Source organism: Myxine glutinosa, chromosome 9 (assembly GCF_964187855.1).
Source record: "Myxine glutinosa chromosome 9, kmMyxGlut1.1, whole genome shotgun sequence".
NCBI lineage: Eukaryota > Metazoa > Chordata > Myxini > Myxiniformes > Myxinidae > Myxine > Myxine glutinosa.
Window position 1 is genome coordinate 126,240,004 of NC_136269.1, and position 27,280 is coordinate 126,267,283.

Sequence of the window (27,280 nt, forward strand, 5' to 3'; positions counted from 1 at the left end):
TTTTTGACAAAGGACTTGCTCACTATTGTGCCGAAATTTCAGCTTCCTAGCTCAAAGGATGGCTGAGATATCGTCCGGACAAACAAACAAGAAAGAAAGCAAGAAAACAAACAACCAGAGTGAAAACTGAGTACTCTCTTTCAGCGTGCGTCACTGCCGAGCCCCCTTCGGTGCCCGGCAATGACGATTTGCAATGCCTGGAGATGGCATTGGAAAGGAGCTGTGTACAAAAAGCATGTCATTACTGATGGATGGAAACCAGGAAACTCCAAACATCACATTGAAATACAAGATGGGTGACATCAGCTAATGCCCAAGTCTGTAGTCATCAACATATGAGGGAGGGGGAGGGGGGGAGGGGGGAAAGGGAGGTGGAGGGGGAAAAGGGAGGGGGAGGGGGAAAAGGGAGGGGGAGGGGGAAAAGGGAGGGGGAGGGGGAAAAGGGAGGGGAGGGGGAGGGGAGAAGGGGAGGGGGGGAGGGGGAGGGGAGAAGGGGAGGGGGGAGGGGGAGGGGAGAAGGGGAGGGGGGAGGGGGAGGGGAGAAGGGGAGGGGGGAGGGGGAGGGGAGAAGGGGAGGGGGAGGTTGGAGGGGGAAGGGAGGGGGAGGACGGAGGGGGAAGGGGGAGGGAAGGGGAGGGCCAGTCAACAATGACGTTGCAGTTCTCATGGTCGGAGAGCAGCACAACAATCGCGACATAGTCCTGCATATTCGCAACAGCATGAAGCGGATATTGGAGACTCACCGATCCTGTGACGTCCTCCAGTACCGGCGTTGCCGGGCGGGGGAAGGGAGACCCGTACATTCCCAACCCGTACATTCCCAACCCGTACATTCGCCCTCTCGACTCAACCTCACTCGGACAAAAGCCTCACACAAATTACACCGTGAAGGCCCAATGGTCATGTCTATGCCACAAATCACGGGCGCACTGAATTGAAAATATATAGAACGCTCATACTCCGTGAAAAGTGAAGCCGCCGTGTCGCCATCTTGGTCAGCACGACTCGACCGGCTCGCTTCGCGGATCTCGTTTTGTGCAGCAATAAACTGCTCCAATCGGTTACGGAAGGGTTGTGGAAAGACGTTTCACAGCTGTTTCAAAGACATTTAATTCATATCGCACAAAATCGATACAAAACACGATCGCATAAAAGGTGAAAAAACGTGTGATGTGTGACGGGATGGAACATCACGTGATCGCTCTGAGCGAATCAGTCTGGCGGCGGGAATGGAACATCACGTGATCGCTCTGAGCGAATCAGCGCGCTGCTCTGGAACCGGCTGAGATTAGCGGGTACTTCGCTGAAATGCGCTGAGGAAAATATGAATAAAAAATATGGATCTCGTCAAATATGGTCTCGGCCATGTTCGTCCCAGGCTCAATGGCTATGTCTATGCCAAATATCAAGTACGTGACGCTCTCCGTTTAGGAGTCTATCGGTAACATTACACACACACACACACACACACACACACACACACACACACACACACACACACACACACACACACACACACACACACACACACACACACACACACACACACATACACAAACTGTGTTATATATATATATATATATATATATATATATATATATATATATATATGTATTGTTTAAGTTTTGTGTTTTTGCAATAAAAGGTTAATTTCCCCTCATAGTTTAGTTACACTACAACACGTAGCCTCGTTAAAGCTCAGTTATTTCATAGTAAGTGTAAGCGTAGACCTTTCCTATGTTTAGTTTGCGTTGAGTAGAATAATGAGAGTTAGGTCTCCTTCCAATGCTTATGCTGCCTCGATGCTTTGAGTTTTGGCGCAAAATACCACGAGGCCGGCCTGAACAAGTCGATCCAGGGCGGAGGAAGGCGGGACAGAGGGAGTGGGAGTGACGGTAAGCATGAGCCGCCAATCAGGGCTCGAGGGGAGTGGCTTACCACTGCGGCAAAAGGCGTGGTTTGGAACATTCGATGCGGGCTCGGGCGGGACCAATATAACCCTGTGCCCGAAGCCCCCACCTCAGTTATGAGGAGAGACGTGCTGCGCCAAGTGATGAGAAGGGAGGCAGACGAGACGAGTTACAAGTTGAGATCTTGGTTGAGCTTGATTCAGATCCTCCGTTGAGTTACGAGAGTGAAAGCGCGCAGTTGTATTAATCGCGCTGTGAAAGACAGCCGTGCCGGGCTACAGAGATGTGCGTATATTTCCCTGCCTGCCTGCCTTTGCAAGACACGCGCTGTGAGGATTCCTCCCGCCTGCCTGCCTGCCTTCGTCGGGGGACGTGCTGTGACCGCCAGTGGGCCACGCCGGGTGAGCTGTTCCTGAACGACCAAAGCCGGCACGTTCAGCGCATGAACAATTCTTCCTTCATCCCCCTGTGAGTGTGAATGGGCCCATTGTCTGGTGAGATAAGTAAGACTGTTTGAGACTGCCCTGTGTCTCTGCTTCTTCTCCCAATCATTGTGTAAATAATAATTATAATTAAACCTGTTATTTCTTTGATTCGACCGTCTCGTATTTTCCCTCATTGACTTAGCATGGTACGAATTATATCGCTCTGATCGGGTTCCAATACCAAGGTAACAGCACGGACCACGTGGTATGCAATCCGCTCGGGTTTACTCAAATTACGCGTGGTTCGTGCGAGACCTGATCCCCGCTTCCGCGGCGGCGTGGGTACTTAGGTACGTGCGAAAATTGTCACGAAACCCTGTCCCGCGTCTGACCGGAAGTGGCGACTCAAGTCTCGCGGTTGCGAAGACCCAAGGAGAACAAGGGGCTTAATCTCCCCTTGGTAAGGGAACGGGGGTCGCGCAAAACCGTAACAATATATATTGTTACAGACACGACTTTGATGTTAAAGTGGGCCGAGCGGAATGGCCGTCGTGTCCGCACAAATTACCCGACTATACTCGACGTTGACGAAGTCGCGCGATGCTGACTCAATAAGAAAAAGAAGACACCCGGCTGGATTACAATAACACAATACGACACCAGGGGTTCAGTTCTCAAGACCTCCGGAGGAGGTTATATTAAGGCGGAAGGTTAGATTACAACTACAAGAGGGACAGCATAGAAAGACAAGCACTTAGACACAATCTTATATTATTCCCAACAGACGACAGATAAACGGGACAAAGCTGACTCACACGGGGATTGATGGAAAGGACAGGCGGGTAGCGATGGCTCCAGGTGCACCTGGGCTCAAAGGTCAGAATCGACTCGGTCCGGTCCAGAGATGCGGGGAGGTCGCAGCGCTCGGATGGCGTCTTGTCTGCTCAAGCTGGGGGCGCATCTGACTCAGCGCTCGCAGGTGGCTTTCCTTCTCCAAGCTGGGTGCGCATCTGACGTCACATCCGGCACGGGGCCGCGTATATCCGGCGGGGAGTGACACGCCCTCGGCTCGTTAGCTCCGCCTCGTGGAATCGGCACGTTGCTTCTCATTGGGTGCGTGCGGGGGGTTTACCAGGCTCCGCCCTTGACGAGGAGCTGACAAGGAGCCCCTTCGTGGTAACCCCGTGGAGCGCATGGTCTATGGCGCTAATCGAGCCGGTGTGAGGACGCATCCTCCCCCGCTCCGCCGCCATCTCCTCTGTTGTTGTTGTAATTGTTGGGGAAGAAGATGGAAGGAGGTATGGGAAAGGTCCTAAACTCACTACTGATGCCATATAATCACATTCTGGTGCAACGAAGAGTCATAATTAATGGAGACGAGGCCTTAACTGACATAGAATAAGAATAACTAGGAAGATGTCCGAAAGTTGTCTACGTGTGGTGCGGTGGACCTGGGCACGACATTTAATGGGGGAATAAGGGGAAGGTCGGCTCTACTGATTGTTATTTACATGCAATGGGACTAGGGAATGGGGGATTGGGGAAAGTTGGGGAGTATTGGAGAAAATAGGGGAATATTTACAAGCGGATATGGAGGCCAAATTCCATATTCGCAACATTGCACCCTTCTCTACCCTCGGGGCGTCCCGACCCGATAAATTTTTACCTACTTTAGTGTGGCACGCAATGTAGTTCCCTCTACTATTAACTCTACCCTGAGTGCGACAGTTTTACAGATATTCACAAATGAGTAAATATGTCCCCCTGCGACGTTGCACCCTTCTCCTCACAGAAACACACCCACAGGATAACCGAATCCGGAAAGAATTCTCAAACTAAACATACAGCCGGTAGGGAGCATTATTTACAAGACTACGCTGCTATTTACACTACGATCCAGGACCTGTCTTTGGAGGAACACATGCAGATGTTATGCATAGAGAGAGCGCGCTTGCCAGCATCGATACACCAACCCACGAGTGCTCTGTGGCCGACGGCCTTTAATAACGTGCAGAGCACCCTTCCCGAGCATCAACAGCACCACCCCACCACCAATCGGTGCAGTCACCATTGTTCATTGGAATAAAAATAAATTCGACAACCCCTAACCCTGCAGGTGTCTCTTGCTCTTCTTGTGGTGCACTTGGTGGTGTTAACTATTAGTGGTTCACCTGTATGGCATAGGTGCCACGTTGATCCATAGGTCCATCCCCGGGTGGTGCTTGGCCGCAAACGAACTGCGGTCCATTGTGGGTGGCCACAAACATTGCGGTCCATATGTTGTATCGATCCCGGCAGCAAACAGCGAAAGTGCAGGCCCACAACTGCGCAGCCAGCACCTCTCTCTCCTCTCTCTCTACCCCAAAGCCAGATCCTCGGAGGTGGGAGACAAAAGAAGAAACAAGTGAGTAAGGTGGTAAGGGCGCAAAAGTGCACGCAATGTAAGGTGATGCACACTGGGGGCACATGGGAACCAGGTGAGACAGGTACGTTCCTATCGTACGCCCCCCCCCCCACCAGGTAACCTACATGGCCCCTCCCTTACCCCTTACTGCATCCACAAAACACAACACTACCCATAAACATCTACTTTACAAATCAACAAACATCCCTACTGTCTTCCCCGTTCCTCCCATATACCAAATTCGTCTTCTCTCCCTCCTAACCAATCAAATTTGCCATTTTCAACTCTCATCAAAATTTGCCATTTTCAACTCAACATCAAAATTTGCCATTACCAATTCAACATCAGTCCCTCCTAGGGAGGGAGAGATGGAATCACCCCAATGTCTCATCCACGTCGTGATGCGTCTCACAAATCCTCACAGCAATTCTCATTTTCTGCAACAAAACAAAGAAAACACAGGTGTGGAGTCATCATCATCACCACAGGTAAGTGGCTGCGTATGGTGCGACAGGTTCATCAATCCTAACTATTTCCTAAGTGACTTTAACAACTTTACACTACCCGGGGTCTTTCTCCGGCCAAACCATTGGCCCTCTTACACTATGGGTTCTACAAACCAATTCCCATTGGCCAAACTGTGGTGCTCTTCAATTTGGGGTCTCACTCCCCCGATTCATCTCCCGGTGCCCTCGCACAATTTCTGGGCTGTGGCGTGTACCTCTCCCAGTGGGTCCACCCACCTGCACACCTCCACCACTGCAGTTGCCTCCGAGCTTACCTGCTCCTTACCCTAACCTAACTACCTGGGGAAGGCCCTCTGGCACTCTCCCCACTCGGTGCCCTCTCTGGCACTGGGCTACCCGGGTCCATCCTCCGGATCCTCGGGCCCCATCCACAACTCTACCGGCTCCCAGAGCCCACCTGCGGCCTCACCTGGCCGACATCCTCACAGTGGTGGAGTGCCCAACCAACTACACACACTAACAGGCTACACGCCCCGCCATTTCCACAACACTAATGCACCCATTCACAACACCATTCTGCAACCGCACCACAAATGCCAATATCCAACCACAATTTACCTGTACCCTCTACCTAACACTTACACTACCCGCCCCGGGTACTCGTGAAAGGGGTCCACTCTTCCCCCATCCACACCTTCGCACCATGCACACCACTCCGTACCACTTACTCCAACTCTCTCCACACACCTGTACTTGCACACCTGTGCTCTCACACTTGGTGCCACCTGCACCCTTCTCTCCCCAAGCGCATTCGCGCTGATCCACACACTCACTACTCATACACTGCTCCACACACCTGTCCAATTGCACACCTGTGCAATCACACCTGTTCCATCCTCACACACACGGCATCATCTCAGCTAACTACTCCCTTCTGAAACTTGCGCTTCCCAGTCGTCCCTTTAAACTATTGCGCTCCCACGTCATTATCATCCACACTAATCTACCTGCGTCCCCACTACAGGTATCAGTCACTAACTAACCTTAACGTTACCTAAGGTCATCTTCTCTAGATCCCTACACACAATATCCTAACCCACCCGGGCTAGTTTTCACTGCCATACACCCCATAATCTATTGCTCCCTTGCCCCCCACATGGGAAAGGTGGCAGGGATGCCACCCTCTCCCACCGGGCCTATCGCTCCTCAATCCCCCAGTCCTCTGGCACTAATAAGCCCCCCTTATTCAGAGGTACTGGGTCCCGCCTCGGCATCAAAAGCCGAGGCAATCCACGGGGGCGCCTGCTCGCCGGTGTAAGGTCTTATCCGGTCGGCGTGGACGATCCGAGGGAGGGCTCGTGGCCCCATTTTGATCTTAAAGACCACGTCACAGATTTGCGACAGGACGACTCCTGGGCCTTGCCAGGGGGAGGTGAGTTTTGGGCACCTTCCCTTCCGCCTCCGGGGATTAAAGAACCAAATCTTCATCCCCGGAGCGTATTGACTCCCCTGGCTCCGGTCGTCGTACCTGCGCTTCATCTTTTCCCCCGCCAGATGGAGTTGGCGGCGGGCGAAGGCATGGACTAGCTCCATGCCTTCCTCTAGGTGACGTGCGTACCCCTCCCTCGGCGGGTTAACCACTGTGTCTGGCACGGGACCGCATAGCAAGTCGGCGGGAGCCCGTAACTCCCGCCCATACATAAGCAACGCTGGACTGCATGCGGTGGCCCCGTGCTGGCTGGTCCGGTAGGCCATAAGCAAATAAGGGAGATGTTCGTCCCAGTCATCCTGACGGGTGGTGGTGAACAGTGCCAGTTGTTGGATTAAAGTTCGGTTGAATCTTTCCACCATCCCGTCAGATTGAGGTCTTAAAGGCGTTGTCCTGGTTTTTCGAATTGACAGGAGACTGCACACATCTTTTAGTAATTTGCTCTCAAAATTTCGTCCCTGGTCGGTGTGCAACTCCTGTGGAATCCCATGCCGGCACACAAATCCTTCCACGAAGGCCTGCGCTACCACCCCTGCTTCTTGGTTGGGGAGGGCGTAGGCCTCCGGCCACTTGGTGAAGTAGTCCATCACAACGAGGATATACTTATTACCTTGGCGGGTGCGGGGCAGCGGTCCTAGAATATCCATAGCTACCCGCTCAAGGGGGGCCCCCACCTGATGTAATTGAAGGGGGGCCCTCATCCTCCGTGCTGGTCCCTTTTTGGCAGAACAGGCGTCGCATCTCCGACACCAGTCCTGTATGTCGCGCCCCATATTCACCCAATAGAACCTCCGGCGGACCCGAGATATTGTCTTTGTCCTGCCCAAATGGCCGCCGGAGCGGGTACCATGCACCTGTTGCAATATGACGTTCTTGAATTTGTCAGGGACTATCACCAGCCAGGAAGTTCGATCAGAGGGAACCTCCACCCACTTGCGATACAAGATGTTGCCTTTCAATTCCAGGGTCTGCCACTGAGCCCAATATGCCTTTGTTTGTGCCCCGAGGGGGGTGACCTCTTCCCCCTTTGGTCTTTGCCCCAATTTGACCCATTGGAACACCGGCCCCAGAACAGGATCCTCCTGCTGGGCCGTGCTCCAAGCCAACTCTCCAAATTCCTCGTCCGCGGTTAGTGGCAAAATTGGCCCTCTCACCCGGGTTGCCCGGACGACGAGAATCGGGGCGGAATCGCCCAATTGCTCCCTCTCCTCGTGTCTCGCACAAAATTTACAGTTTTCCCCCAGACAAGGACGCCGAGAGAGTGCGTCCGCATTACCATGGGCCTTCCCGGCCCTATGGGCCACATCAAAATCGTACTGCTGCAACTTTTCCAACCACCTTGCAATTTGGCCCTCCGGTTCCTTGAACCGAAGGAGCCATTGCAAGGAGGAATGGTCAGTTCTAACCAAAAATTTCCGCCCGTACAAGTACGGGTGGAAATGGTTCATGGCAGCCAGCATAGCCAATAACTCTTTGCGAGTGACGCAATAATTTCTCTCGGGCCTACTTAAGGCCCGACTATAATAACCAATCACTCTCTCCACGCCCTCCTGTGTCTGAGACAAAACTGCGCCCAATCCTTCCTGGCTCGCATCCGTGTCCAGGGTAAATGTCCCGTCACTAGTGGGGTAAGCTAGAAGGGGTGCGGATGTTAGACACCCCTTCAATTTTTGGAAGGCCTCGTGGCACTCCCGTGTCCAATTAAATCGCGTCCCCTTCTCCGTAAGCCGGTGGAGGGGACGGGCCAACTCCGCAAATTTCGCCACAAAGCGCCGGTAGTAGGAGCAGAGTCCCAAAAATCCCCGCACCTCTTTGATGGTACGTGGTGCGGGCCACTCCTCTACCGCTTTAATTTTGTCTGGGTCTGTTTTTACCCCCTCGCGGCCAATCACGTGACCTAGATAGGCCACCTCTCTTGCAAACAAAGTGCACTTACTCGGGTTCAGCTTCAACCCTGCCTGTCTGAGGCACCCGAACACCTGGTCCAAATTAGCTAGTGCCTGGGGGAACGTTTGGGCATGTACCAGGACGTCATCCAGGTACACCAGGCATGATTGCCATGGCATGCCGCCTAGTACATGCTCCATCAATCTCTCAAAGGTGGCGGGGGCGTTACACAAACCAAACGGCATCACAGTAAACTGATACAGTCCCTTACCTGTGGAAAATGCCGTTTTCTCCTTCCCTGCCCTATCCATCTCCACCTGCCAATACCCACTCTTGAGGTCCAAAGTTGTGAACCAATTTGAGCCCGCAACGGCATCGAGGGTGTCATCAATCCTTGGCAGGGGATATGAGTCCTTGAGTGTCACGTTGTTTAGCTGGCGATAGTCCACGCAGAACCGCGTGGTCCCATCCTTCTTTTTGACCAGCACAACAGGTGACATCCAAGGACTTCCCGAGGGCTCGATCACACCTGCGTCGAGCATTTTTGCAACCTGCTCGTCAGCTTCCGCCCTCTTGCTCCAAGGGAGCCGTCGGGCGGCCTGACGAATAGGCCGGGCCTCACCGGTGTGGATCTGATGTTTCACCAGGCCCGTACGTCCAATATCCTCGGTGGACAGGGAGAAGAGGTCCAAATGGGACCCAACCAGTTTGTGTAAGGCCTCCCTCTGGGTACCTCCCAACTCTACGCTACTACGATTTACCATCTCGCAAATGGGATCGGGCCAATTCCTACTTGTTATTGAAGGCTCCCCCCGGGGTCGGCTCGGCTGGACGTTCTCGCCCCTCACTGTCGCGACTTCCTCAACTGGGGTGCAGCCAGCTACCCTCGTGCCCCTTACTATAGTGCGTGGTTCTGTACTCACATTTACTACTCGGACGGCCACTACCGGTCCGTCCGTTTTTACAAGGGTGCGGCCCACGATTAAACCCGGTATGGACTGCGCTGCCACCGGTTCGACCAGGCCGCAGGACTCCTGCCATGTTGGGCGAGCTGCCCACCGGGCCGGCACTATCGCCTCGGCCCTTGGGGGGATGGTCACGGCCTCGGAAGCCTCCAGCTCCGCTCTCTCGGCCGTGCTCACTCCCCCTAACGGCAGCTCTTCTACTCCCACCTGCAGGATCCCCCGGCACAAGTCGATTTTACAACCGCTGGCAGTCAACAGGTCCAACCCTATTAAACATGGGTCGCACACCTCCGCCACCCAAACATCTATCTCCCTCCTTACCGACCCTAACTTGAGGGTCACAGAACCACGCCCTATGATCGGGGCCGTTACCCCGGTAGCAAGCTGCAAACTATAATTTTGCAGGCGCTGGATCTTATCCCAGCCACCTGCGCTCGAATCAAGGACCACAGGGCTGATGATCGTGGCGCTAGCTCCTGTGTCCACTACGGCGTCTACCCCCACGCCGGCAATTTTGCATCTAATTGTCAGGCTACCGGTTCCAATTTGGCCACAATAAATGACCTGTCGCGTCAATGAGGGCTCTCCTCCATCCTCTGCTGCCGAACACCGCCCTACGTGCCCGACACCTTCTAGTTTCCCGGGGTCTGGCGGGGGGGTGTCTGGGGTCGGCTAACCCGCTCCCCCCTGGGCGGAGTTGAGGACCTCAACTGCCGGGGATCATCCCGGCGCGCGTTTCGACAGTGCCGCGCCAGGTGACCCAGGCGGTTGCAGGTATAGCACCTCACCTGATAAGGTGCTTGCCTCCGGAATTCCAAATTCCCCCCCCTGTAGGTCCGAATTGGATTACCCGCTCGTGGTCCACCGCGGGCCACCTCCGTGGCCGCCTGCCATGGTCCAGGTCCCGCCAGGCGCTGGTCCACCAGCCTCCGGACCATGCCCGCCAGGTCAGGACCCACGTCGGGGGCGGGTCCCCTAAGGGGTCCGCCCTCCATCGGGGGTCCCACCTGGCGGACCGCCATTGCGAGACGCTCGCCCCCTCGGGCCAGGGGCCTCGCTGCTTCCCAACGGGCCGCAGCGTCAGCCGCCTGGCTCAGAGTCTGCGGGCGCCACATGGCGAGCTGTTGCCGGAGCTCAATATCCGGGAGGGCCTGGATAAAATGGTCCAGCGCCAGGCTTTCCCGGGAATCCGCTGCCATGCTAGCATGTGCGATCCCCACTGCGCGGCGAATGTCGTGGGCAAGTTCCCCGATGGCTTCCTGGGGCTTGCGTTTTCGCAGCGCGAGCTGAGCTTTAACAAGCTCGCTCTGCTGTTCTATGCCGAATCGATTAATTAGGGCGTCGCGGAGGGCTGGCAGGGTGAGAGCACCCGCTGGTAATGCCGTCAGCACCTCCGCCGCCGCGCCGCGCAATGCGGCCACCAGGTGTACTCCACCTTCGTCCTCACCCCAACCGTTGCCCTTACACACACAGTCGAACTGCGCCAGGTACGCGCGTAGATCACTCTTGCCGTCATACGGCGCGAGTGGGACCTTGTGGGACCACCTCGTATGTGAGTCGTTGCCCGCCTGCCGGACCCCGTGCGTCGCCCCTTGCGGGGTCAGCGCGGGGCCGAACCGGCCGGGCCCCCACAGTACACTACCCCCAAGGGGCTCTCGTGCCTCCCCGGTCCCTCCAACAACTACCCCTGTTGGTGTCGATGCATGGGTCACACCTCCGCAACCCGCTACCCATTCCATACCACCACCACCACAACCTTGCTCACCCACACCTCGCACCTCTCGTTCCATACCCTCCGGACCAGCCATACACCTCACTCTTGGCCTCTCACGAACATCCGGGTCTATCTCGACCCCCAAGCTTATTAAATCACCTGGCGCATCATACGCACGACCATATTGGTCACCACTTACACCGGGTCCTCTTTCTCTTCGCTTCTCCTCCATCACCTGCGAATCCCTCATCCGGTTAATGAGCACATCATCACGATCCGAACACAGACTCTGGACCAATTCTTTTACCTCCTCTTTTATCTCTTTCTTATCCTCTCTCCGTCGCTTTTTAATTTCGCTCACCCCTTCTTCCACTTCTTCTAATTTTTGCTTCATCTCCTTCATCTCTTCGTGCGCCCCTTTAAGTTCTTCCTCTAACTCCACTTTATTTTTTTCTATGTGCTCCCGCACCTCCCGCTCTTTAACCTCCATTACCTCTACCACCTTGTCCATTTTCCTCGTCAGGTCCTCATGTACCGTCTGACACTCTTTTTTAATTACCCCTACGTCCTTTTTCATCTCCTTCTGTGTCGATTTTAAACCCTCTATTACCGCTGTGTTCTTCTTTACCTGGTCCCCCAACTCCTTTTGTCCCACTGTCAGTTGTTCTACTCCCAGCGTCAACTCCTCTATACCACCTTGCAATTTTACAGTCCCCTTTCTCACCTCTTTCTCCATGCGCTCCTTACAGTGCCTCACCTCCTCGCGCACTCCTCCGACCTCCTCACTCACTCCTCTTCTGATCTCCTCTCCCATCACTTGCATCTCCTGCCCAGATGCCACCCTCATCTGCTCCATTTCCTCCCTGTGAGCATCCAGTTTGGTTTCTACCCCCATTCTGACCCCCTCTATCTGCTGCTCCATTTGTTTAACTTCCCTTTCCGCTTGGTCCCTCATGTCCCTCAATTTGCCTTCCATACTGTTTTCTAACCCCTCTAACCCATTTTTCACTCCCTCTATCTGATTCTCCTGGGCAGCCATTCTATTTTCTACCCCCATTAACCCATTTTTCACTTCTTTTATCCCGTTGTCTAACCCCTCAAAATTATTGTCTATCTTCCCAAATTTCTTGTCTAACTCCTCAAAATTATTGTCTAACCCCTCACTGGTACCCCTCGCTTCGTCCCTCATTACCCCCATTTGCTCACTCTGAGCCCTCGCTTCGTCCCTCATTACCCCCATTTGGCCCTCCAATCGCTCACCCAATCGCTCAATTTGGCTCCCCATACTCATCTGTACAGCTGCCTGTAGCTGCGCAATGAGGGCCTGTATGTCAATCGGCTGCATGTTAAAGCCCGTTGATACAGCGGGCTCGGCTACCGCGCGCTCTTGCGAGGCGCCATTTTGCGTGCCTGCTACCCTCGCTGTTTCGCTCTCCTCATGTCCCTCATTTTGGTCCTGGACCGACCCTGCTTCACTCTCCGCTACCGGACCCCAGCCGTCTTGATCCGCCATAGCGCGACTTGCAAAATTCGAGTTTCGTAAAACAAATCCAAATTTTTTTTTTTTTTTCGTTATAATTTCGGCGAGCGCAGTAACCACGGGACCGCGCTCCGGCTCGATTTTGTCGAGCGCAGTACGCGCTCCGAACCGATTTTCCCTCCCAAAATTTGGGCCTAACTAATTTAGTCCCGGGTCCGAATCTCACTCCTCGACACCAATTGTTACAGACACGACTTTGATGTTAAAGTGGGCCGAGCGGAATGGCCGTCGTGTCCGCACAAATTACCCGACTATACTCGACGTTGACGAAGTCGCGCGATGCTGGCTCAATAAGAAAAAGAAGACACCCGGCTGGATTACAATAACACAATACGACACCAGGGGTTCAGTTCTCAAGACCTCCGGAGGAGGTTATATTAAGGCGGAAGGTTAGATTACAACTACAAGAGGGACAGCATAGAAAGACAAGCACTTAGACACAATCTTATATTATTCCCAACAGACGACAGATAAACGGGACAAAGCTGACTCACACGGGGATTGATGGAAAGGACAGGCGGGTAGCGATGGCTCCAGGTGCACCTGGGCTCAAAGGTCAGAATCGACTCGGTCCGGTCCAGAGATGCGGGGAGGTCGCAGCGCTCGGATGGCGTCTTGTCTGCTCAAGCTGGGGGCGCATCTGACTCAGCGCTCGCAGGTGGCTTTCCTTCTCCAAGCTGGGTGCGCATCTGACGTCACATCCGGCGCGGGGCCGCGTATATCCGGCGGGGAGTGACACGCCCTCGGCTCGTTAGCTCCGCCTCGTGGAATCGGCACGTTGCTTCTCATTGGGTGCGTGCGGGGGGTTTACCAGGCTCCGCCCTTGACGAGGAGCTGACAAGGAGCCCCTTCGTGGTAACCCCGTGGAGCGCATGGTCTATGGCGCTAATCGAGCCGGTGTGAGGACGCATCCTCCCCCGCTCCGCCGCCATCTCCTCTGTTGTTGTTGTAATTGTTGGGGAAGAAGATGGAAGGAGGTATGGGAAAGGTCCTAAACTCACTACTGATGCCATATAATCACATTCTGGTGCAACGAAGAGTCATAATTAATGGAGACGAGGCCTTAACTGACATAGAATAAGAATAACTAGGAAGATGTCCGAAAGTTGTCTACGTGTGGTGCGGTGGACCTGGGCACGACATTTAATGGGGGAATAAGGGGAAGGTCGGCTCTACTGATTGTTATTTACATGCAATGGGACTAGGGAATGGGGGATTGGGGAAAGTTGGGGAGTATTGGAGAAAATAGGGGAATATTTACAAGCGGATATGGAGGCCAAATTCCATATTCGCAACAATATATATATATACAGACTTGGCATTTAATATGGAATATTTTTTTTGTGGGGGTGAACTTACTTTTCAAGATGTTTTAGAACCAAAAGTTCATTGGAATTATGTTGAAATTATTCTAGATTTTGTTAATGTGACCTTTAAAAGAAACAAAAACCACATTTGACATTTCGAAACAAATAAATTGATCCTTGAAAGTGATGTAAACTTATATCGAACTCAATTCATGGACAGTACTGTGTTAAACTTCTGTACGTTTTCCAGAAGTATCTCTTTATTTTTCACATTAGCCAAAAATGTTTTTAACAAAAACAAAAGCTAAATTATGACTGGGATTACGGACAGTAAAATTACAGTTCAGTACTTCGTGTAACCCCCACGAGCATTCAGGAGAGCACGTACACGTTGACACATGCTGTTCACGAGATTTGCCAAGGTTTGGACAGGAATCGCTTGCCATGCAGTGACAATAGCCTGCTGCAATTCACGCACAGATGTCGGCTGCTGGTCCAGGTGGTCGATTTGACGCGTTAATTCTGCCCACAAGTTCTCTATCGGATTCATATCCGGGGACATGGCAGGCCACTCCATATGCTCTACACCATGGTCAGCAAGAAAGTGTTGGATCATGCGAGCACGATGAGGCCGTGCATTGTCATCTTGGAAGACAAAGTTTCCTCGAAAGGCTGCACGAGCAAATGGAAGCAATGTTTCTTCCAGAATGGCCCTGTACTTGAACTGGTTCAGGTTTCCATTCAGAACAACCAGGTCAGTTTTGCCCCCTGCATGAAAAGCAGCCCAAACGGTCGCCCCACCACCTCCAGCTTGGACTATTGGCACTATACAATCTTTGTTGTAGGCTTCATGCACTTGTCTGCGCACTCGGACGTGGCCATCTTGACGATAGACCAGAAATCTAGACTCGTCACTGAAGATCACGTGATTCCAGTGTCCTGGCTGCCATTGACGGTGCTCTCTGGCCCACTGCAATCGGCGCTGGTGGTGTTGTCTGGTCAGGCGTGGCTTTCTCAGGGGACGCCTGGCACGATAGCCTGCTTGAACCAGTAGTTGGTTGACTAGCCTTCTGGATACAGGCACATTTTCCAGTTGCTGCCACTCAGCCCTAAGCCAATTAGCTGACTTGGTACGGCCATTGCGGACTAACCGGTGCAGCTGGCGATCATCGCTCCTTGTGGTTCTGCGTGGACGTCCTGGCCTCGGTATTGGAGTAGGGACACCCCTCTGAGCATTTCGTTTCAGGATCTTTGACACCTGACCTTGAGTGATGCCATACTGCCGAGCAATAGCACGCTGTTTCATGCCGTAATTTCGTAAAGCCACCACTCCATGACAAACAGCATTGTCGAGTTGACGGACCATCTCCAGAGGAAGCGGCAATAACTTTTGGAGACGTGCAGCAGTTGTTTTCCACTAAGACAGAACGCAACAACCCTTGTATACCCGACTGTGAAGCCAATCATCAAATGCACCTGTCCGTACATTTTGCCACGCCACCTGTGATATAATCCTGTTGTTGACTTCTTGCTGCGACAGTGACATGGTTCTTTGAACAAATAAATCACCAAAGTGTGAAAGAAACTCACCAGATTGATATACTGAGTTAAGAAAGTAAACCCAAGTCAAGGAAAAAAAATATTCCATATTAAATGCCAAGTCTGTATATTATATATATATATATATATATATATATATATATATATATATATATATATATATATATATATATATATATATATATATATATATATATATATATATTGTTGCGGTTTTGTAAATACAGGCAACCCCCCCCCCCCACCCCCCCATAGTTAGTTACACCACAACATGTAGCCTCGCATAGTTAGTTATTTCTTATTAAATGTGAAGTATAGTCTCCTTCCCAGTGTTAGTATGCGTTGAGGCAGGCAGGGTAATGGTCGGCCTCATTGCAGCCTAAAGTGCCTCGTCATGGGCCAGGGCGAGGCCTTGCAGGCCCGAGGGAGGAGCTGGAGGGCGTGGCCGGTGAGCAGCGAGCAGCCAATGGGAGCTGAAGGGAGTGGCCAAAGGTGACCAATAAGGGGCTGTCACGACACGTGACCCCAGGCGGCCAATGGAGGCCCGTGGAATGTTCGAGTGGGGGTGTCGGGGGGCTATAAAACCCGGCCTGGACCCCCCACTCTCTCTCTCTCTCTCAGTCTCAGACTCAGGATGACATGCAAATTCGTGAAGCGTTCTCTCTCAGACTCGCGCCAGGCTCCTGAATATAGACTCTCTGCCTCACTCTCTCTGCCTTGCTGATCCTGAGATACGCTGCTCTTCTTGTCGGGTTCCTGCTACGTGCACGTCCTTGATCAACGCCCCTACCGCGAACATCTCCGGCTGTGGTGCCCCAGGTTGGAGCGATCCTTTGGGGGTTTCCGTCCAACGAGCCCGTCCAGGCAAACTGCACGAAGCGGCCGCGCTTTGTGCGCATTACCCTCTTCCTTCCCTTCCCCGAATGAATCTGAAGGCCCTTGTCTGGGAACCTAGGTAAGGCCGCTAAGATTCTTCGCTGTGTCCCTTTTCTGTGAATACTGTACATTGTAAATAAATCCTGTGGTTTGGTTTCCAACCTGGCCGTCATCGTCCTTTCAACATTGGCTAGCACTGCCCGAATTAAAACCGCTCGATCGGGTTCAATAGTGTTAACGACACGAGTTACGCGACGCACAGCCGCTCGGGCGTCCAGTACCAGCGTGACTCTTGCGAGGTTCAGTCCCCGTTCCGACAGCTGCGTGTGTCAAAGGTATTCGGGTCGTGACCATTAACCCTTCCACGCATAGCTGCGGGCTCGGCGGCTGGAATTACTTAGCAATCTGTCCATCACGAGTGTAGTGTGGGTGGCGGCCTCGTGGACCGGGAGTTTGAGGGGGAATAGGGCTTAACCCCCCTTAGTACGTCGACGGACCCGAGAGCCGCAACAAAATTGGTGTCCGGGAGTGGGATATTTGGACCTGGAGTGCGCTGCACATACTCAAAATTACGAGTGTACACAATTTAGTTTAAAAACAATTTTTTTGGGAATTCGTGCAATGGCAGGCCAAGACGACCAGGTGCCGGTGGGAATAGAAAATATGGACGAATTAATAACCCAGGACCAGCAGGAACAATTGGAAAGGGGAGTTGATGAGGGTGCAGCAGGAGGAGAAATGGCGGCGCTTCGCACACGGCGGTGGAGGCGGAGCCCGCTGTGCAAGCCGGGTTTAACATTGAATTATTCTTAATTCAAATGAAAGCATCCTTTGAAGTGCAAAGTGAGAAATCAAACAGGGACATGGAAAAGATGGGTGCAGAGGCAAGAAGTGACATGACCCGCCCTGAAAAGATCACGTGATTGACGTGGGGAATCTGCCGTGCGGAAATCGCGAATGAGATAGTTTCGCTTGCAGAGGCAACGCGTCACGTGATTCGTTTTTACCAGAGCACGTGATTCGTTTTTACCGGAACACGTGGTTTGTACTCGTGTATCAGAGAGTAACACGTGACTACACACTACCTTAACTCACGGTTCTTTGCACTCTGCCTTTCAGTCCCCTCCCGTGCGCCATGAACCGAGATGTCTCCGTTCTGGGAGATTCTCCCTCAGATCGCGGGTCCAGGGTCGTTCCACCCGAGGATGAAGACCCGGGACCAGGTACGTGTCCTTCTGTCCACACCGTCACCTTCTGGTGGTTCTTGAAAGTTTAGTTTGAATGGATTTTTTGCTTTCAGGTGTTGTGAAGGTGAAGTCCGAGTACGTCGATGATCCGCGCCCTCACCATGAAGGTTTGAACCAAAACACACACACACACACACACACACACACACACACACACACACACACACACACACACACACACACACACACACACACACACACACACACACACACACACACACACCTACACACCTACACACCTACACACATACATACATACATACATACACACATACACACATACATACATACATACATACATACACGATCTGTTAATGTTGTACTTTTTATTATCATACAAGGTCGAGGCTCATGGAAGAACTTGGACACAGAACAGATCACGACACAACATAACAATGGGAACATCAGGAGAACTCAGAAAGGGGAACACGAACAACAGAGAAGAGGGGGAAAGGGGGAACACGAACAGCAGAGAAGAGGAGGAAAGGGGGAACATGAACAGCAGAGAAGAGGGGGAAAGGGGGAACACGAACAGCAGAGAAGAGGAGGAAAGGGGGAACATGAACAGCAGAGAAGAGGGGGAAAGGGGGAACATGAACAGCAGAGAAGAGGAGGAAAGGGGGAACACGAACAGCAGAGAAGAGGGGGAAAGGGGGAACATGAACAGCAGAGAAGAGGGGGAAAGGGGGAACACGAACAGCAGAGAAGAGGAGGAAAGGGGGAACATGAACAGCAGAGAAGAGGGGGAAAGGGGGAACATGAACAGCAGAGAAGAGGGGGAAAGGGGGAACATGAACAGCAGAGAAGAGGGGGAAAGGGGGAACACGAACAGCAGAGAAGAGGAGGAAAGGGGGAACATGAACAGCAGAGAAGAGGGGGAAAGGGGGAACATGAACAGCAGAGAAGAGGGGGAAAGGGGGAACATGAACAGCAGAGAAGAGGGGGAAAGGGGGAACATGAACAGCAGAGAAGAGGAGGAAAGGGGGAACATGAACAGCAGAGAAGAGGGGGAAAGGGGGGGGGGGGACATGAACAGCGGCGAAGAGGGGTAATGGGGGAACATGAAGAGCAGAGAAGAGGGGAAAAGGGGGAACATGAACAGCAAAGAAGCGGGGGAAAGGGGGAACATGAGCAGCAGAGAAGAGGGGTAAAGGGGGAACATGAACAGCAGAGAAGAGGGGTAAGGGGGAACATGAACAGTGGAGAAGAGGGGTAATGGGGGAACATGAACAGCAGAGAAGAGGGGTAAAGGGGGAACATGAACAGCAGAGAAGAGGGGGAAAGGGGGAACATGAACAGCAGAGAAGAGGGGGAAAGGGGGGGGGACGACATGAACAGCGGAGAAGAGGGGTAATGGGGGAACATGAACAGCAGAGAAGAGGGGGAAAGGGGGGGGGGGGAACATGAACAGCGGAGAAGAGGGGTAAATGGGGAACATGAACAGCAGAGAAGAGGGGGAAAGGGGGAACATGAACAGCAGAGAAGAGGGGTAAGGGGGACCATGAACAGCAGAGAAGAGGTGGTAAGGGGGAACATGAACAGTAGAGAAGAGGGAGGAAAGGGGAAGACAAACAGCAGAGAAGAGGGGGAAAGGGGAAACGGTCACTCTCCCACTGACGTCAGGTTTGGTGAGCTCTATATTTTGCACAAACTTACAACTGACCTTACTCCTCCTGCTCTCTCACTTTACCAATTTCCAGACAGGTTGTGCACCTGCATTAATTCACCTCCATGTTCTCTCGATTGTGGAATCGTGTCTCTGTGTCCACTGCATCGTCCTCATTTCACTCTTTCAGAAGTGCTACTGATCACTACCTCATGTGCTAACCCACACACACACACACAATCTCTTCCACATGCGCTCATTCTTTCCCATTATTTTCCTCTCTGGGCCACTGTTGATTGTTCTCATGTTGGTCCTCATTTCCTCCTTGTCCCACAAACCCTTTGGTAGTTTGTGAACCTGGTGCCCTTTTATCGTTTTGCCTGCCCCATGAACCTCGACCCTTGCATTAAAATTATTGCAAATTATACATTGTGTTGTGATCTTGACATAGTCTTCAAAAATGCTTTACGCTCTTGAATTTCATCTGTATTCTAATTAACAATTTGTTTTCTTGTTATTACTTCTATTTTGATGATGTAAATGTATCAAAATTTGCTATATATATATATATATATATATATATATATATATATATATATATATATATATATATATATATATATATATATATATATATATATATATATATATATACATATATATATATATATATATTGTTGTGGATCTCCAAACGTCGGCCTCCCCCTTATCAAGGGGGGATTAATCCCCTTGTCTTGTTACTAGCCGACGCGAACCCGGGGCTATCACGTTCCTTCCGGTCGGTGTTAAATAGGGTTGGAAGCCGAATTAGTCTTATTCCCTAAGTACTATCACCGGCCGTGAAGCAAGGAAATAACCCCACCCGAACCACGGTTTCAGTGGACACGCCGAGCGATTAGCAAGCCGCGATTCGGGCCGTTAACAGGTACTAAACCCGATTGGAACGGCTCCTGATCGTGCCACGCTTACCCAATGGAGAAATCACTAAGACGGTCGAATCAGGAAAACAGGAAGAACAAGGAATTTATTTACACTTTGTACAAATAAGAAAAGGAAAAGAAGCAATGTACAGGGAAGAAGAAGCAGATACACAGGGCAGTCTTATATTTATCCCTGGACATGGGCCCGTTCGCACCCAGACTCACTCTCAGACTCACTCACACGGGGTTGAAGATGGTCGGGTTGAGGGTCCACCGATGGCGTCCACAGCTCGCTCCGGTCCCCGACTCGTACCACGAAGCAGATGGTGATGGTAGACGGCAGGCAAGATCGTCCTGTGTCGGTGGCGCGGACCGGACAATTACACTGGGGGGGATCGGCAAGCTGGCGATTATACTGGTGTATGTAATAGTTGTTCCGGCGCCTTATACGCGCTCCCGGTCTAACTTGGTACAATGTGCCACTTCCCCAAGTCCTCCGCAATGCGCCGCTCCGGCAATGCTTTTACAATGAGGTCACCAAAGCCAAGCCAATTCCCAGTTCTTTGCCACTGCCGTATGCACCCGAGTCCTTCTCATATATTGAGTGCCGTTCACTCCTCTTGGTAAAACGCAATCGTGCAAGTCCTTAAATAATGGCGCCTTCCACAAAAGTCCTTCTGCACGAATGCCAAATGTGACAATCCTTTCACACGAGTCCTTCAGAGGGCTTTTCGCTCGCGGTTATATAGCGCCGCTTTGCGAACCTTCTCAAATCTGGGAGATGCGCACTCACCACGCCCCTTAGCCATGCCCACTCGATCCCTGGTTGGTTGATGGGGTCTTACCGGCTCCGCCCTTTATGTCTGCTTGACTTGGCCACACCCCCGACCTCGTGCTCCACCCCCTTTTCGGGCCTTACCTCGTGGCATTTGGGCTGGTTTGAGCGAGCAACTGGCAGCTAACGCTGCCGGCCCAACGCGTAACAAACTGCGAGCATCCTAATGCGAGGGTCAATTGGGTGCAGACTGGATGGGTGCAATGGGGCATGGGGTGCAGACTGGATAGTGCGCAATGGAGTCGATTGGAGGGAGGGCTGCAGTTTGAACGGGGCCTACTCTTATTTGTTTTACACAACGCAGATGATAACTATTGGAAATGGCCTTATCTCACATATACTAAGAAATAACTAACGTTCTAAGGTGACCTACGTGTTGCCTGTGGCCTAACTATGGGGTGCAACCTTTAACCTTTTAATGATGTTACCTGTGTGGGTTCTCAAAACCGCAACAATATTGTTGCGGATCTCAATGTCGGCCTTTTCCCTTTACCAAGGGGGGATTAGTCCCCTTGTCTTTTTGCTAGCCGACGTGATCCGGGGCTATGACGTTCCTTCCGGTCAGCGTTAGGTAGGGTCATAGGCCAAATTCCTAATACCTAAGTACCAACGCCGGCCAGGAAGCAAGGAAATAACCCCGCCCGAACCACGGTTGTAGTGGAAACGCCGAGCGATAGCGAGCCGTGATTCGAGCCGTTAACAGGAACTAAACCCAATCTGAGCGGTTCCGAATCATGCCACGCTTACCCAATGGAGGAAAGGACTGATACGGTCGAATTAGGAAGAAACAAGGAAGAACAGATTGGTTTATTTATAATTTGTACAGGAAGGAGAAGAAGAACACACAGTGAAGCTTATACAGTCTTAACTTATCCCAGGACACGGGCCCGTTTCACTCTCAGACACACTCACACGGGGATGTAGATGGTCGGGTTGATGGTCCAGGTATGATGGCGTCCAGGCAGTTCACTCTGGTCCCCGACTCGTACCGTGAAGCTGATGGTCAGAGCGGCAGAAGCTCCCCGCGGGTCGTTTACGCGGAGCGGACAATTACAGGGCGAAAGGCAAGGCTGGCTGGCGGTTACTTCGCGGCTCCCCGCATACGTATTAGATGGACTGGCGCTATACGCGCTCCCAATACCGCTCAATAGGCGCTCCCTAATGCAAGTTCAATAGCATCCGTGCTCTTTCAAAGCGCGTATCCGCTCCAGTCCTCTCCCAATGCGCTTTCCTCACGAGTCCTTTGCAAGCTCTCATACAACGATTCCTTCTGGCCAGTCCTGTTATATAGTTCTCTCATAAGGGCAGTCCTTTTACAACGAGTGCAGTTGCGTCAGTCCTGCACAAGGGCTTTGTGCGCGCATTTATATAGCGCCGCCCAGCGAAGCCTCTGGAACTTGCCAGCCGCACCCTTACCACGCCCCTCAAGCCATTTCACCAGAGCCCTGGTTGGTTGTTGGCTCTCACCGTCTCCGCCTTTGACGTGCTGCTTGACGTGGCCACACCCCGACCTCGCGCTCCTCCCCCTTTCCAGGCCCAACCCGTGGCATTTGGCTGGTTTCGAGCGAAAAATGAGCCGAATCAGGGTGCGGGATGTGGTCCGAGAGCTAGGTGGATTTTATTTGACGTGGAAACTACAAAAGCTTTGTCATGCTGGTGTGGTACAGGTAGCTTACCTGACCCCAGAAAGCCAATTCTTAAGTGCAGCTAGCGGTGGGTGGGGTAGGGGGCGCCACTCAAAGTACCCCCCAGATTGGTTTTATTTGACATAGAGACTACAAGACCAACTCATATGCCAAGTGGTAGGGTGATCTCCACCGACTACAAATCTGCAACTTAAGAAGAAAATTTCTGGTGGGGAGGTCACTTAAGAACAACATTAATTGGTGCTAATTAGGCCTTTATTTGACATATAAGCTACAAAACTGAAATCACATACAACATGTAGAGAATGGTCCCCTCATCAATAAACAACAACTTAAGAACAGAATATGTGGTGGTAAGGTCACTTAAGAAGAGGTCAAAGGTCACAGAATAGGGGTTTCCAGCTCTTAATTACTTTTTGATTACAACATGCCACATGATACACACATGGCGTTGTCATTGAAACCTATATCAGTGGAGCCTGAAGTGAGATACATGAGAAGCAGAAATTTTCCAATACCATTTCCTTTGATTTCAATCAGCGAAAACATTTTAAAATGCACCTATTTGACCCCCATGGCTAATAACACTGTTATTTGACATGTAAGCTACAAAACTGAAATCACATACAAAATGTAGAGAATGGTCCCCTCATCAATAAACCACAACTTAAGAACAGAATATGTGGTGGTAAGGTTACTTAAGAAGAGGTCAAAGGTCACGGAATAGGGGTTTTCTGCATTTAATTACATGAGAAACTTGTAAACTGTGAAGACAATGTCAAAGCTGTAACATTTATTATAACAATTTTTGCTAAATTAGTACAGGTAAAATTTCTTCTAAATTACTACAAGTAATTTCTTAGAATTGCCTGTACAAACTATACTTCAACAATTTCCGAGAAATTATATTTGAGGAATTCCCTGTCCAGCAATTTCCTGTAAATTATAAACTCCAAGGATTCCTCATCTAACATACTCGAAAATAATTCACCAAATTCCGAGAAATAATATTTGAAGGACCCCACCCACCGCTAGCTGCACTTAAGAATTGGCTTTCTGGGGTCAGGTAAGCTACCTGTACCACACCAGCATGACAAAGCTTTTGTAGTTTCCATGTCAAATAAAATCCACCTAGCTCTCGGACCAATGGATGCTGCCCAACGAGGTCGATTTGGAGGGTGGGCCGCAAAATGAATGGGACCTAAGCTTATTTATTTTACACAACGCAGGTATCACTAATGGAAATGACCTTATCCTACACACATACTATGACATAACTAATGTTCTAAGGTGGCCTACGTGTTGCATGTGGACTAACTATGGGGTAAACCTTTAACCTTTAATGATCAATATGTACATTCTCAGAACCGCAACAATGTGTGTGTATATATATATATATATATATATATATATATATATATATATATGTATATATATATACAGTGAAACCTTGACTTACGAGTTTAATTCGTTCTGTGAACCCTGGTGTTGGGCTAGCGGCTAGGGTGTCAGCTTAGGATCCTAGGATCCTGGGTTCGAAACCCGGTCGATCGCTGAATTAACGCCAGGGGGGTTGACTCAGCCTGTCATCCTTCCGAGGTCGGCTAATTGAGTACCAGTTCACTGGTAATTCCCTGTTTGTCGTTAAAGGCGGCAAAAAGGGTTGGCGTCAGGAAGGGCATCTGGCCGTAAAACATTGCTTCAAAAAGGGGACCGAAAAACAACAACTACCACGGTTCCCGAAAAAGGCCAACCCCCGCTTGCGGGGAAAAATGGCCTCTAAAGGTGGTGTGACCGAGCTCGTAACTCAATTTGCTCGTTTCTCAAATTAAATTTCGCCATTAAAATGAATTGAAATACTATTAATCCGTTCCAGCCCGCCAAAAACCACACCAATTTTTTTTGAAATATATATATATATAAATATCTCACGCTTTATATTTCACCTGTATGCAGCATACAAGTTGGCAGGATGGCCTGGACTGGAGGTACGCACACTTGACTCTAAACTGTCCAGCCTGGGTTTGAATCCCGACCCAGCTATAACCTGTCATGTCGGTGTTTCACAGGCAGGGTGATTCATCAATGTGTGTGCCGCTAAACTTGGCGCCCCGTTTGCGTCCCATTAGTTGTTGGATGTTAAGGATCTGTGTAGTGTTCTGGTAGTGTTCTGGGCCCTGTGCTATTTCTGGTCTTCATCAATGACCTCATCGAAATGACCTCATCAATGACCCATCGAAAACCTTGATCTTTTCTACCCCCGGTAATTCACCCCAGAGTCCTTGCAGTGTTCATATGTTTTATTCCTCTCCCACCTCCCCCCAAGTCCTCCCGATGTCCCTGCTCTCAAATGTTGTGTTTGTGTCCTTCCCCCTCTCTCCCCATCTTGTCTGCCGCTCCCCTTGTTTTTTGTGTTTTGTGTGTCGGTTTGTCTTTTTGTGTGATTAATGTTAGCTCTTTCACGAGCCTCGATCTTGTATACAAAGAAAAAAAAAAAAAAAAAAAAAAATCTCACCGTGTCTTCCACAAAGAGAAGGCGAGCTATCGCCGGCACTCTGAACAAGTTGTGGCCTGGCATGCTCTTCTCCTCTGCCGTTATATACGTCCTCCTCGGCATCTTTTTCCAGAAGAGCCCTGTCTCGTCACAGTTGAAGATTTGCTGGGGGATGTATCCTTCGGCTTCTATCAGTTCGGCAAAAGTTATAATAAAATCTTCAGCTGCCTTCACATCTGAGCTTGCTGCCTCACCATGCCTGACGACGGAGTGAATGCCGGTCCTCTTCTTAAAATTAAGAAGGATTAAGAATTAAGAATTAATTATTAAGTTCTTAAAATTCTTAAAATTAAATTCTTAAAATTAAGAATTAAGAATTAAGAATTAAATTAAAATTAATTAATTAAAATTATCAAACCATCCCCGACTGCCTTTGAATGACTCTTCCGATGCCTCGTCCGTTGATGTTCCCGCCGTCTGCTGCACCAAATCCCCGTAAATGTCTCGTGCCTTCTCAGAGATGATGCTGTCGGTCACGGTATCTCCTGCGAGCTGCTTCTCCGTCAACCACACAAACAACAACTTCTCCATCTCTTCATGGACAGAGGTCCGGAGCTTTGAAATAATCGTAACGCCCTTGGCTGGCGTTATAGCCTTTATCGACTCCTTCTGCTTCAAAATCGTACATATCGTAGAAGTACTACGATCGTACTGCCTCACCAAATCGACAACACGCACACCTCGCTCATGTTTTTCGACGATTGCGTGTTTTATATCCAAGCACATCATCCTCTTCTTCTTCTCAGTACTGCCCTTGGCACTCAATTTCTTAGGACCCATGGTTAAAACTAAGAAATTTTCCAAAATAAACAAAATGCGAAAACAAAGCAGCAGCGATATACGGCAGAGATGCTTGCACGGCAAGATAACCACGTGACCGGAACCCACCTGGTGGCGGGTGGCGTAAGCTCGTAACTCAGATCTCGGCTCGCATCTCAAAGCAAAAAACCGCCCGAGCGACGGCTCGTATCTCGGAAAACTCGTAAGTTGGTGCACTCGTAAGTCAAGGTTTCACTGTATGTATATATATATATATATATAATTTTTTTGCATTATAATTTCTTTTATTTATTTCTTTATTTTTCAATACTAATTGAAATATAGTGCATTTTGTAGTTAAGGCAGCATAACATATTTTTTTGTGTTGGATCTAAGCCTGGTGTTGGCTTAGTGGTTAGGGTGCTGGCTTGGGATCCTAGGATCCTGGGTTCGAATCCCGGTTGATCGCTGAATTAACGCCAGTAGTGGTGACTCAGCCTGTTATCCTTCCGAGGTCGGCAAATTGAGTACCATTTCCCTGGTAATTCCCTGTGTGTGGCAACTAACAGGGTTGGTGGCAGGAAGGGCACCTGGCTGTAAAACATTGCTTCAAAAACAGGCCACGGTGCCCAAAAAAGGCCAACCCCCACTCTGTGGGGGAAATATGGCCTCTAAAGGCGGTTCTTCTTTTTTGTTTTGTGTTGGATCTATAACCCTTTTATTTCAAAATGTATTTTTTTTTGCATTCCTTTTATCTATTTCCTGAAATAACATGAGATCACATTGTTTGCAGGTCTGGTTCATCCAGTGAATTTTCAAAGTGACTTCCATCAGAGTTTCCAGGATGCTTTGACCAATGAGTGTGTAAAGCAGGGACCGTGTGATTCTCTCATGGAGTTGAATAATCCTCCAATGATGCATGAAGGTAAGCAGATCCAGCACAGAACACACAGCACAGCTCCACTTGCTTTGTTTGATTAACGATGAAATGCTTAAATTGAACATCATGTCGGAGGAATGATCTGTTTAAACAGTGGGCTGCTTGTGCTACGTGATCCACTTAAGCTTGTGTTTCCTCGATGACTCTGACTAACGTCACTTAAGCGCCAGGAGCTTTGGCTACTCCTGAAGATCGCCGAGCTTACCAAATGTACACTGCGCTCAATTAG

General features: G+C 50.6%; 1 protein-coding gene across 1 annotated transcript; it reads left to right on the forward strand.

Annotated features, from left to right (window-relative positions):
- Positions 1-2,193: 2,193 nt before the first annotated feature.
- LOC137435704 (uncharacterized) lies at positions 2,194-27,280 on the forward strand. The gene is made up of 5 exons (XM_078785062.1): positions 2,194-2,378; positions 17,664-17,767; positions 17,845-17,898; positions 26,905-27,036; positions 27,216-27,280. The coding sequence occupies exons 1-5, from the start codon at positions 2,194-2,196 to the stop codon at positions 27,278-27,280; spliced, it is 540 nt and encodes a 179-aa protein (XP_078641188.1).